Source organism: Mastigoproctus giganteus, chromosome 12 (assembly GCF_048544385.1).
Source record: "Mastigoproctus giganteus isolate SK-2022 chromosome 12, ASM4854438v1, whole genome shotgun sequence".
Lineage (NCBI taxonomy): Eukaryota > Metazoa > Arthropoda > Arachnida > Uropygi > Thelyphonidae > Mastigoproctus > Mastigoproctus giganteus.
The window spans coordinates 17,153,400-17,167,893 of record NC_143586.1 but is presented as its reverse complement, the minus strand read 5'-3'; the positions used below and the strand labels follow the sequence as shown (position 1 = coordinate 17,167,893).

Sequence of the window (14,494 nt, the reverse complement as noted above, 5' to 3'; positions counted from 1 at the left end):
GCAACCCCAGAGCAACGTATCAACTCTTTTCATTCTCTACACTGACAGTGGTAGAGAACGAAAAGGACCTGGGGGTAATTGTGCAGGTAGATATGAAGTTCTCTGAGCAGTGCAAACGGGCTACAAGAGTAGCTCATGGTGTCTTGTCAATGATATACAGGAATTTTTCTAGCAGGGATAAGGAGGTGATTATTCCCTTATATAAGGCAATGGTCAGTCCACACCTTGAGTACTGTATACAGGTCTGGAGGCCTCATTTCAAGAAGGATGTAGAGCTGCTGGAACAAGTACAGAGAAGGGCAACAAGATTAGTGAATGGAACAATGGGGTACTCTTACGAAGAAAGGCTTAAGTTTCGCAAATTACAGTGTCTGGAGACTAGGCACCAGCGAGGTGATCTGATAGAGGTGTATAAAGCCTTGAATGGTTTGAGCATGCTCAATGCTGATGGGATTCTTCCTCTTGCTCAGAATAATCACCTGAGAGGGCATAAATTCAAATTGAGGAAAGACAGATGTAGGATAGACGTGCGGAAATTTGCCTTTAGCCAGCGGGTAGTTGGTTGGTGGAACAGACTTCCATCCCTTGTCGTGGAAGTTGATAGCCTAAATAAATTTAAGGCTCAGCTGGACAGGTATTTCGAACGAACGGATGGGTGAAGTGGAAGTGAAAGTGGGGTTTTTTTTTTTTTTTTTTTTTTTTTTTTTGGCTGATGCTGCATAAGCTTGCTTTCTTGCATCATATGCCTCTACTAATGCTAATGCTAATTTATAAATACAGAAAACAACAATGGACCCAACACTGAACCCTGAGGGACTCTACTAATAACATTAGTCCATGATGAGCAGTGTACATTGATTATCACTCTCTGTCTTCTCCCACTCAACCATCCCTTTATCCATAGCAGCAATTTGCCTCCAATGCCACACTGCTCCAGTTTGTTCAGCAGTCTTCCATGTGCAACAGTATCAAAGACCCAAATATATGATATCAAAGTTATTCCCTGCATCCATTTCCTTTGTGACCACATCTTAGTATCCAATCAAATTGGTCAGGAAAGCCTTTCCCTTAAAAAAACCATGCTGTGTCCGAGCTATAACTGAAGTCTCGTCTAGATGATCTTTCAGCACTCCTTTAACCAGTTCCTCCATTAATTTTCCTGAAACAGAAGTTAAACTAACAGATCTATAATTACTTGTGTCGCCCTTTGATTCCCCTTTGTGAATTGGGGTGACATTTGCACATCTCCAGTCCATGGGTACCACCCTGAGTCCAAAGAAGCTCTCATAATTATGGCGAAGGGTTTGCTTACCTCCTTTAATATAACTGGATAGATCCCATTCATTCCGGGTGCGTTTTTTATGTTTATCTTCAACAGTTTCTTCTCCACTTTCCTCTCAGTTATCACAAAATCATCTAGCTCAGTATTATTTAGGTCTTATTATTACCCTGAATGGGCAAATTACTGTCATCTCGATATTCTGAGTGACCAGAGTGAACTCAAAGTGCAAATACTGTTCTACAAATGAATGCCATGTTTCAAAATGATAATGCTCCAATACACACATCCAGATGTGTCCAATCTTAGTTTGATGATAAGGAAAACTGAGGATAAGCATCTCCCATGGCCTGCACAATCACCAGACTTAAATGCTATTGAGCCATTATGGATATATTGGAGAGGAGAATGAAAAGATTTCTTCAGCCTTCCTCACTCAAGGAGTTCGAAACATTCCTCCATAAAGAATGGTTCAAGATTTATTAGAATCTATTCCAAGTAGAATTCAAGCTATTTTAAAAGAAAAGGGTGACCCAATACCATTAGTGCATACCTGTAGCCGTTATCACAGGTATGTCCATTATTCTCTCTATCCCCTGTACATTTGTATTGAAGGAAATAAACTGAAAAGTGTGTTTTTTATTGTTTGGTTTTTTTTGATGATTCTGACAATGAGCAATATTAAAAATTATAAGATCAAAATTACTTTTGCAACTGTGTTGCACATTGGAATGAGGTGAATCAGGCACAATAGCATGTGCATAAAAAATTGACAGTTCTCTTATTGATTTAGGTAGAATTAAAGATGAAGTGTGTCAAAATATGTACCATAACAGTAGAAAAAAGGAGATGCAAGAATGTAGCCAGACGAAGATCAGGCTAGATATCATATGGCATTGGAAGTAGAAATAGAACAGAAGTTCAAGGTGAAAAATCTATAGGTGAAAAAGGCAGAGAAGAAAAAGAATAGAGTAAATAAGAAAAAGTTAAATTACATGAAGTCAAAAGCTGCTTTGATATTCTTATTAAATCTATTAATCCTGATCAAGAATTCAAAACTACAGTGTCTGACATCCCCTAAATAACTTGTTGCTGGATTGAGTAAATTTATTCTCAATCTCAATCCTGTTATTATAAACTACAACTTGAAAATAATTATATATAATTATATTCTGCAATTCAGACTTTTGACTAATTTGAACTATCCCTATATTAGTCTGAATTACTAAAGTTTTATTGTAATAAAATTCTACTCAGCCATAATGCGAGGTTGTGTCTTATATTCCCATCTTAAGTACCTGTGTTATCATGAAAAATATCCTTTAAGTATTACATCACACATATTCAATACCGAATAATAATATACAGAAATAAAAAAAAAATTAAATTAAAAAAGACAGGTTAACAAAATACTTGCAATCATAGGAACATAATGCATTCCTGTACTGTGAACTTCATTAACAAATTCTGGAAGACCTGAATAGCTTTGTTTGTCATAAGTGAAGTCATTATTACGATCCATATAATCAATGTCATTCCACTGCACATCCTGAAGAAAAAAATTCACAACATGATAGGCATTAATATATCATAAAACAAAATAATTTTCAAAGAAATTCTGCAAACATATTGAGTATCAAAAATTATTTGCTCTATTTTAAAAATTAATAATTTCAAACATTAATAAGAATATGCATCAACGAATAGGCAAGGTTATTTCAGTACAAACTCACTCATAAAGTTAATGATTCATAACAGATGGGGAGCTAGGGCTGAAAAATACATCACCATCATCCAAATCTGTTATATCCAGAAAGTATGCAAAGTCACTGTGATATTTAATTTTATTTTTTGTTTATTATACTAGGCAGCCCCAGCCAATTTTTTAGCAACCCTGCCACCTATTTACAATATTGTACAGATAGTATCATACAGATAGATATTAACAGTATCAATGGTTAATGCTACTGGAGACACATTTCGCTCTCTTTCTGAATAAAAAGAGAGTTACACAGCTGATCACTTTCCTTGTTTTCCTTGTCAGACCACTTTCTTTCTTTTGATGGAAATGAGCAGTCCAAAAGTTGATCAGATGTACAGAATCCCAAGGCAGTCTGTGATAGTGCAGTAGTTCATTTAGCCAGTGGCACAATACAAGGAGCTGCATCATGACACTGTAGTTTGTTTGTTCGTTAATTGGTTTTTAGGAGCATTAGCAACTAAGGTGTCAGTAAGATGGCGACCATGCAACAGAAAGTGCAGTGTGTGTTGGGGTAGGCCAAATTTAAATATGTCATAACAGTACAACATCAATACAGACATACTTACAGACAAAATGCATCAACAGACAAGACTATAATGCATTGGTTTAATCAGTTTAAGGAAACTGGCAGTGGCCATCTTACAGACACTGCCTGAGGCAGTGGCCATCTTACTGACACTGACTGAGGCAGTGCGTGTAAGAGTCATTCTGCACACGCTCATGGCACAGCCAAGGACATTGTTGAGGTGTAAAATAAAACTTAGTGAGTTACCACACTGTTTGCTGCTATGATCACAGCAATCGATCAAATATTTCTGAAGATAATTAAAAGAGAAATCACAGACACCTTTTTCGATGACCATGTATTTAAATTTTTCTATTTTTGGTGTACAAAACCAGAGTAGCAGCTAATGGGTTAATAAATTTGAGGAATAATTAACAGTGCTGTAATAAAATAAATCAGGAGCCAAAAGTTAAGATAATTCTGATTGTCATATAAAAATCTTTATATGTTAATTTACATTAAATTTACATAACATAGGGTAATTAATGGTTTTTAAATCTGGATGGTTTCATTCAGCTAGTATTAAACATTTATTTCTGAAAATATTCTTTCACCATTTCCATTAGGCACTATAATTCAAAACAAATGGCCACAATTTTTCAATTTCCAAGGACTGCTCTTGAAATACAAACATCTTAAAAACACTGGCTACCAAACATAAGTCATTCATCATGCATTGTTTTAAAATGAAATTTTTAAGCAAAGAAAATTGACTAACTAAGTTTTGTTAGCATGAAATTCCCTATCAGTAATATTTTTACACATATTCTGCACTTCCAAACCAGCGTATTTCATTCCTTCCTTAAATTTATTGAAGGGTTCAGCCCATTTTAATAGATACAGTATTCACATGTCATTTTATACATATCAACAATGTAGTGTCACACATATAAGAAATGCAGAATTCAAATTTAGGGAGTACAATGTGTACAGAAAGGATAGACAGGATAGTAAGGGGTTATGCAGAAAGGATAGAGAGGATGGTGAGAGGTTATGCTGCTAATTAAGAAACACAAAATCTGAGGAAGTGAAAGCAGTTGACAGTGGTGGACAAAGCAATGTTGAGTCAATTAGGTGTGACATAAGCACTGAGAAAACAAAAATGAAGGTAGGATCATGACATAAGCCTAATGACTCTGATGAGTATAATGAACAATACAGAGAAATAGAGTGGGCCAATAAATCAGAATGTCTTATAACGGGGGATTTTAACTTCCCAGATATTGGTTCAACTTTTGGCTTGGTCACTCGCACACTAGCAAGGCTTTTGTGGATTTAATGGATGATTGTTTTCTACTGCAGCATGTTTGAGAGGCAACCAGAGGGAGTAATACTCTTAATCTGCTTATCAGCAGTGATTATTCATGCATTAAGAATTTTCAATATATCTAAAACTCCCAAACAATTCCTAGTTCATTTCACAAATATACATGGTCCCGGCTCTAATCTCAATGATGTCCATTTCCACTTACAGTCTGCCAAACCCCATGTACTTTTTCTGACGGAATCTCAGTTATCAGTTTATTCAATCACTGCTCATCTCAGTTGCCCAAATTATTTTCTGTATGATTCCTTTCACCTCAAAAGTGGTACCTTGTGCATATGTCCGTTCTGATATTCCCTGTCAGAGACTTGGTAATTTGGAATCTCTTCTTTTCGATCTTCTCTGGCTTAAAATCTCTCTACCTCATTCTGTCAAATTCATCCATTGTCTCTACTGTTCTCCCAACACTACTAATCACTTTGAACTCTTTGACTTCCTCTCTTTGCAACTTAACTTTCTCCAGTCCACTTTCCGAAGAGTGAGGTAATTTTCCTTAGTGATTTTAATGTTCACAACTCCAGTTGGCTTCCGTTTTCTAGTCACACAAACCCAGCTGGTCGAGATGCTGAGGCTTTTGCAATTACTAATGACCTCACACAGATTGTTCATTTACCTACAAGAATACCGGACAATCCTAACCATACAGCCAACATGCTTGAACTTTTCTCAAAACAACCCTTCTAAGTACACAGTTGAAGTGAGTGGTTCTTTAGGCACCTCAAATCACAACTTGGTGATTGACTCGTCTCCAATGGAACTTTTATCTCATGGCTATTCCCAACATCATGTTGCTTGGTATTAGGTATTCTAATCTGCTTTCGCTCTCGACATTATTACCTTTCTTCGAAACAGCTGTTCACTCTGTACAAATCGTAAATGTGCCCTACCATGGAATATTGTTCCAACATCTCTGGGTAGTGCCCCCAAAACCTCTTTCAAGCTTCTAGATTCCATTCAGAAGAGAGCAGTTAGGTTAATTAATGACTCATCTCTAACAGAGTCTTTCCACTCTGTCTCATAGATGCACTGTTTCTGCTGGATGCCTTTTCTACAGATAATTCCATGGGCACTGATCTTCTGAATTGGCTTCTATAATTCCTGCTCTCTTTCAAAACAGTCCGAACATGTGCCGTCACCAGTCAACATCCATTTACTGTATAACTTCAAACTCACAGATCATTCTTTTGATCTTCCTCGTTTATTCATTCAACTGCTGTTTTCTGGAACAACCTTCCTTCATACTTAGTTCCTGAAAATTACAGTCCACGGAAGTTCAAGTCTAATGTCAACAAATATCTTCTTTCGTCTTCCAACCCTCAACCCATGTATGGTACTAAGTATTATAGGTTCTAATACCTCTCGTGTTTGGGGTTTTCATAAAAAAAAAAATAATAATGGAACCACTAGGTGGCAGTGATCACAGTGTACTGATGTGAGATTTACTTAAAGATGTAACTACTTTCATGGGTAAAAGGAAGGGTTTTTGCTTTCATAAAGGCTACAGTGGTCTCAGACAGTTTTTAAATTCTATGCTGTGGGACCAACTGATGATGTTACCAACAGCAAATTCTAAATGGGAAGCATTCAAGAAAGTAATCATGGAAGCTACTAGGCTTTTTGTTCCAACTAAGGAATACTGTTCAAGGTTTAGGCATAAATGGATGTTAGATGAACTACTGAGACTTGTGGCAGAGAAGAAAAATGCATAGGATGCATATGAATTATTAGGAGAAGCACAGAAAAGGTAATTTTACAAGAGGTAAAATTACACAAGACTGGATTTCCTATTCGACCTATTGTTTCCTACAGGAACTCGGCATTTTCATCCTTAGCCACACACGTATATAACATTATAAAACCCTTTAGACAGGTAATACAATTTGTAATTAAGAACTACGATACATTATTTAATAATCTTAAAGACTGTAGACTCGGCGACAATGACAATTTATTCTCACTAGATGTTACCTCGTTATATGCAAATGTAAACGTTGAATACACATTAGATATTATTTGGGATATGTTAAATAAAAACTTGACACCGATTAATTATACGAAGCTACCTATTAAGAAAATTTTTCACTTAATTAAACTGTTAGTTGAGGCTAACTACATCACCTTTCGAGACAAGGTGTACAAACAAATTTTTGGATTACCAATGGGTTTGAGCCTGAGTGGTTTAATGTTAGAGATCTATCTCTCAACGATTGAGCAGATACATTTGACACCTTTTCAACCCCGTATCACATGCTATGGGAGGTATTTAGACGATGTTTTAGTTATTACCGATAGTAGTACTATCCAAGACATTTCACATTCGTTTAATAATATTCATTCTAGACTCAAATTTACATTGGAAAGCGAGGATACGGATACAAAGTCATTAAACTTTCTAAATTTCACGCCTTACCCGGGACTCGAATAAAATTCAATTTAGCATCTATCGAAAACCTACAAACACCGGTATGTTTCTACATTATAATAGCTATCACCCGTTCACCTACAAAAGATCGATTATCTTTAATCAATTTCTAAATGCCTATAAATATTCAACAACGGAATCTGCTTTGGACTCAGAAATACAAATATTAACTAGCAGATTCTTAAACAGAGGTTATTCCATTACCACAATAAACCGAATTAGGGTACAGGCTAAGGATAGGATACAAAATACTACACCAATCAATAATAGTAATATCAAAAAACACTTTATTTCTGTCCCATATGTTGAACAGTGGCACAAACAGCTTAACAGATTCTTTAAAGATACCGAAGTTAAAATTATAGCTAGGCCTATACGGAAGTTACACACTATACTGAACAATCGCTCGGTTCTTTCGGCGTTCGCAACACAAATTAATGATCTAGTATACAACATTTCTTGCGGTGATTGCGACTCGTCTTATCAGGGTTCGACGCGGTTTTCTCTTAATATCCGTGTAAATCAACACGAAGCCTCAGTTCGTGCTTCTCGTTCAGCAGCGTCAGAATTAGCCTTTCATGCCATTAACGAAGAACATACTTTTTTATTTAACGAGGCCAAAATACTTAACGTTCAACGTAATTATACGCGACTATTAATTGCAGAAACCGTTGAAATTAAATTACACGAGAATTCTGTTAATGTTCGGCGGCCATATTTTTCTCCGATGCATGGACCTTCACGCGCATGCGCGAAGACAAATAATCACTATTTAAGTTTCAGGTTTAACCCGATTCGGTAATTTTCATTCCTGTGATTACGACATATGGTCGAAAAGCGTTGTCAGCTTCAGGAAGGAAAATCGTTTTGAATATTTTCGTTAGATTCTTTTAATTGCGTTAATTTGATTTTTAATTGTTTTAAAGTGTTTTAAATTGATTTGAATTGTGTTAAATTGATTATTTAATTATTTATATTTTACTCTAATGTACCGGTAAGTTGTCGATTTTTTCGTTTTAATTTCTGGAGGGTATCATACGGAAGTGTTCTACGTACTATATTGAGGTAAACTCCTCTTATTATTTTACTAATAAGAAACTATAGTTATGTACACATTTGCTTATAATACCTAGGTAATATTTTGTTAACGAATTGTGAAAAATCTTCACATGATAGAAACAAATGGACTTCGGTTTAGTAATCAGTAAAAGTAAGCATAAATAACTGCCACATACTTTTACTAAAACCCCAAATACACTGTAAACCAGTGTAATCAATTTCTTCTGCAAATTATTGCAATACAATAAAAGTAAAAGCAATTTTTATGGAATCTGTCAATCCTTAATCATATGCAACAACTCAAGTGGTATAAAAAAAGGAAACTGGATGAACTAAAACCCATATATAACCCTAAAAGCTATATTTGTGACATCACAACTCTATCAAGTGCATACATACCACGACATAGGATTAAATTAGTCTCATACCCTGCACTGGATAGAGATTATCTCTAAACTTATTACTACTAAAAATAAAATTAACTACTTGATAGAGTTGTGATGTCACAAACGTAAACACACTTCTGAAATACTCACAAAAAAAATTCCAGCTTTTCTTGTTCTTTCCCAAACTTTTCTGGTCTCATTTAATGAATTATAACCATAGCGACACAGATGAAAACCCAGTCCCCAATAAGGAGGCATTGTTGGAAGGCCAATCAAGTTCATATATTGCTGAGTAACTTCACCAGGTAAAGGTCCCAAGAATACAAAGAAGTCAAGAATTCCACCTATTGGACGGAATGTAACAGCTGGGGTTGGCTGAAGAATAATATCTGAAATTTGAAAAAGAGAGATAGCTGTTCAATCAGTAATGTCACCCTAATAGAAAATAAGAATAACAATTCTTAAATTAACTTGCTTACATTCTAAAGTATTTAGGGCATAAGCCTCAAGCTATGGGGGAGTCTAGACTATGTATAAATTTAGTGCAAGCGCATCAGAAATAGCATTAGCATTAGTAGAGGCATTTGATGCAAGAAAGCAAGCTTATGCAACATCAGCCAAAAAAAAAAAAAAAAAAAAAACCACTTCCACTTCACCCCTCTGTTCGTTCAAAATACCTGTCCAGCTGAGCCTTAAACTTATTTAGGGTATCAACTTCCACGACAAGGGATGGAAGTCTGTTCCACCAACCACCCACCCACTGGCTAAAGGCAAATTTCCGCATGTCTATCCTACATCTGTCTTTCCTCAATTTGAATTTATGCCCTCTCAGGTGATTATTCTGAGCGGGAGGAAGAATACCATCAGCATTGAGCATGCTCAAACCATTCAAGGCTTTATACACCTCTATCAGATCACCTCGCTGGTGCCTAGTCTCCAGACACTGTAATTTGCAAAACTTAAGCCTTTCTTCGTAAGAGCACCCCTTTGTTCCATTCACTAATCTTGTTGCCCTTCTCTGTACTCATTCCAGCAGCTCTACATCCTTCTTGAAATGAGGCCTCTAAACCTGTATACAGTACTCTAGGTGTGGCCTGACCATTGCCTTATACAAGGGAATAATCACCTCCTTATCCCTGCTAGAAAAATTCCTATATATCATTGACAACACACCATGAGCTACTCTTGCAGCCCGTCTGAACTGCTCAGAGAACTTCATATCTGCCTGCACAACCATCCCCAGGTCCCTTTCATTCTCTACCACTGTCAGTGTAGTACCACAGAGTTGATACGTTGCTCTGGGGTTGCTGTTTCCCATGTGTAGTACTTTACATTTGTCAATGTTAAACTTCATTTGCCAAATCTCAGCCCATCTGCTCAACCTTTCCAGATCCTGTTGCAGCAGCATAGTGTCAGTAGTGTCCTTGACAACCCTGCCTACCTTTGTATCGTCTGCAAACTTTGACATTAAGCTTGATATACCATCATCAATATCATTTATGAATACAGAAAACAATAATGGACCCAACACTGAACCCTGAGGGACTCCACTAATAACATTAGTCCACGACGAGCAGTGTCCATTGATTACCACTCTCTGTCTTCTCCCCCTCAGCCACCCCTTTATCCACAGCAGCAATTTGCCTCCAATGTCACACTGCTCCAATTTGTGCAGCAGCCTTCCATGTGCAACAGTATCAAAAGCCTTTCTAAGATCCAAGTATATAATATCAAAGTTATTCCCTGCATCCATTTCTTTTGTGACTGCATCATAGTATCCAATCAAATTGGTCAGGCAAGACTTCCCCCTTAACAAAACCATGCTGTGTCCGAGCTATAACTGAAGTCTTGTCTAAATGATCCTGCAGTGCTTCTTTAACAAGTGCCTCCATTAATTTTCCTGGAACAGAAGTTAAACTCACAGGTCTATAATTACTTGTGTCAGCCTTTGATCCTTCTTTGTGAATTGGGGTCACATTTGCACATCTCCAGTCTGTGGGTACCTCCCCTGACTCCAAGGAAGCTCTCATAATTATGGCTAAGGGTTTGCTTACTTCCTCTGCTGCCTCCTTTAATATAACTGGATAGATCCCATCCACCCTAGGTGCCTTTCTTGTGTTTAGCTTCAACAATTTCTCCTCCACTTTACTCTCAGTTATTACAAGATTCTCGAGCTTACTGAATACACCTCTGGCTTTCCCCTCGCTAAATAACTCCTCATGTGTAAATGTCGATGCAAAATATTCATTTGGTTTGTTAGCTACCTGAGCAGGATCATCAACAGTTGACCCATCGATATCAAGTGGACCAATCTGATTCATCCCCTTCCTTCTAGAGTTTACATAAGTAAATAACTCTTTGCTGTTTTTCTTTGCATCCCTTGCCAAAGATTTCTCGTAATCTGCCTTCGCCTGCCTAACCTCCTTTGTAACTTGGTTACAGATCAACTTGTATCTATCATAGGCTTCTGTGTCATGTGTTAATTTTTATGTATCCCATGCATGTTTCTTCTCTGCCATATGCCTCATCAGTTCATCTGACATCCATTTAGGCCTAAACCTTGAACAATATTTCTTAGTTAGTATGTAAAGCCTTGTAGCTCCCAAGATAATCTCTTTGAATGCTTCCCATTTTGCATTTGCTGTTGGTAACATAATCAGTTGGTCCCACTGTATAGAATTTAAATACTGTCTCAGTCCATCGTAGTCGTCTTTACAAAAGCAATAACCCTTCCCTTTACCCCTAATGGTAGTTACCTCTTTGAGTAAATCCCACTTCAGCACACTGTGATCACTGCCACCTAGTGGTTCATTTATCTGCAGATTCTTAATTTATGAAGAATCACTGCTGATAATGAAATCACGAGTATTCCTCCCTCTAGTTGCCTCCCGAACATGCTGATGTAGAAAACAATCATCCAATAAATCCAGAAAAGCCTTGCTAGTGTGTGAGTGACCAGCCCCCAAATTCCAGTCAATATCTGGGAAATTAAAATCTCCCATTATAAGACTCTCTGATTTACTGGCCCACTCTATTTCCCTGTACAGTTTCTTATTGTACTCATCAGAGTCATTAGGCCTATAGCACACTCCTACTCTCAATTTTGATCTCCCAATGCTTATGTCACACCAAACTGACTCGACACTGCACTGTCCAGCGATGTCGACTGGCTTCACTTCCTTGGTTTTTATGTATTTCTTAACTAATAGCATAACCCCTCCTCCCTTCCTATCCAGTCTATCCTTTCTGTAGTCCCTAAATTCCAGTTCTGCATTCCTTATATCTGTGTGACACCACGTCTCTGATATCCCAACAATATCTGCCTTTGATGTTTTGAGCAATACCTCAAATTCATCAAATTTATTTACTAAACTCCTAGCATTGGTGTACACGCAAGTATACATGCACCTATTTCTATTCTTAGCTACCCTAACACAACCCATGAGTTTACTTGTACCGCAATGACTCCCAGCAGTCTATGAAATATCCTGCATCTTGTTTTTCAGGCTTCTGCTCATTCCAATAGAAGCAGTGCAAGAATCTCTTTCACCTCTGCCAGTGGCTACTGTTAATCTATTCGTCTTTGTCTCCCCCCAAGCTAGCAGTTTTCCGACCCACCTAACACTGCCTCGATAGCATCAGCAAATATTCTTGCACCCTTTCTAGTTAAGTATATCCCATCCCTGTAGAAGCAATCTCTCCTGTTAACAAGTACAGTCCAGGCTGAAAAAAATTCTACCCTTTGAGCCTTGCACAATCTTTCCAGGGCCGAATTGATCGACAAGGCTCTCATCATATACTCCCTCCTATCGTGTCTGGGCAGAATTGCAGACACTTTCAAATTCAACCCTATTTCACGGCTTTTTTTCAACAGTGACCTGTACTTGTTAAACAATTCTGCCGGTCTCCTACTCTTGATATCATTAGTGCCAACGTGTACATACATACATAGCTATATCTGAATAAATCAGAATATTAGTAAAACGGCATCATTTTAAGTTATATCTCATATTGCGAATACCTTCACAACGAGTTGCCATGATATTGCACTACTTCGAATAAGTAACGCTTCAGCTAAGGAGAAGACTAATGTTACTTATTCTCAAATGGATACCACCACCGAGACGGCACCGTTTCAGGGCTATTTGGCCCTTCTTCAGTGGGTGGGTGGGTAGGTACCCAAGTAATGCAATGATGGCAAAACAGTAATGAAGTATAACTCCACAATATGAGAGACGACTTATGGTGTATCATGTATTTAGACTCTAAAGCGTTTAGGGCATAAGCCTCAAGCTATGGGGGAGTCTAGACTATGTATAAATATAGTATATAAGACTATGTATAAATATATTTATATTTATACATAGTCTTATATTTATACAAAGTCTTATATACATAGCTTACATTCTTGAAAATTATTATGGGGGGGAGAGGGGGAGAGAGAGAGAGAGAGAGAGAGAGAGAGAGAGAGAGAGAGAGAGAGAGAGAGAGAGAGAGAGAGAGAGAGAGAGAGAGAGAGAGAGAGAGAGAGAGAGAGAGATTATCAAATTCAAGCCAGAATATAGGATGGCCACTTTTTGGCAATAGGAAAAGTAGAATGAGTGAAAATTTTCTTTTTTGTTATGGCAGATGCAGAAAAAGCCCACTTCTTTACGTCATGTAGTATTCAAATATTAACAGGCCAAATAATCTATTTAATAATAAGATGAAATTAAAATGAAAAAACTTTTCAATATCTGCATACCTATTCATATCAGACCATTTATGACATGCAGTAAATATTACAACATGAGATATGCAAAAATGAAGTAAACAACAGGAAAGCTGACTTGGCCAAGTTTGAAATTAACCATAGACAAAATAAAATATCTTGGTCAAAATACACTTTAACGGCTAAAAGACTTCAGTTCTGCAAACTGTAGTTGTTGGAACATGGGCATCTGGGAGCAAATTTGATTGAAGTGTTTAAGGCTTTAAATGGATTGAGCAAACTATTGTTGATGACATCCTTACTCTTCCTTGGACAATACACATATGGGGACAAACTTAAACTGAAAAAGGATAGTGCAAGGCAGACATGCAAAAAATTTTCTTTCAGCCACAGAGAAGTTGATTATTGGAACAAACTTCCATCTGGTGTTGTGCAAATGGGTAATTTGAATAAATTTAAGGAAGAATTAGACAAATTATTAGAGGGGATGAACAGATGACGTGGGCAGGATTTTTTTTTTTTGTTTCTGATACTGTATAAGCTTGCTTCCTTGCATCATTTGCCATTACTAATACTAAAACAAAAAATTAATAGAAAGCAAAACAAAGTTACTGTTTCTACTTACCCATTGCATTACTATTCAACAGAAATACTCCATGGCTTTTACCATCTTCTTCCAGTGCCAGGTAGAATGGGTGACTCCCATACAAATTCGAGTTTTTCTGTATGTATACATAATATGAATAGCATATTTAAATAATCATCTAAATTTTTCATCAATATACATGGATATACAATGCAAAAATTAGCATGGATATATACAGTAGACTCTCGATTTACCGGGATGGCATTAACTGGGAAGCGGATTAACCGGAACACTGACTTCAAATTAAAAAAAAAAAAAAAAAAATCAACCAGAAATCATAAAATTCAAGTAATAACTAGAATAGGTATAAACAGATGTTTTGCCAGTCGTAAATAGCAGG

The 14,494-nt window shown here is 36.9% G+C and overlaps 1 protein-coding gene across 3 annotated transcripts in view; it reads right to left on the bottom strand.

The window, feature by feature from the left end:
* Positions 1-14,494, bottom strand: part of LOC150076736 (lysosomal alpha-glucosidase-like) — a 238,790-nt gene that overhangs the window by 185,141 nt on the left and 39,155 nt on the right. For all 3 annotated transcript variants that reach the window (XM_090386832.1, XM_090386831.1, XM_090386833.1), the window contains exons 4-6: positions 14,134-14,230; positions 8,948-9,186; positions 2,697-2,828 (exon numbers count right to left, since the gene is read on the bottom strand). In XM_090386832.1, coding sequence (XP_090242958.1) covers positions 2,697-2,828; positions 8,948-9,186; positions 14,134-14,230 — 468 coding nt within the window. The remainder of the gene's footprint in view (positions 1-2,696; positions 2,829-8,947; positions 9,187-14,133; positions 14,231-14,494) is intronic.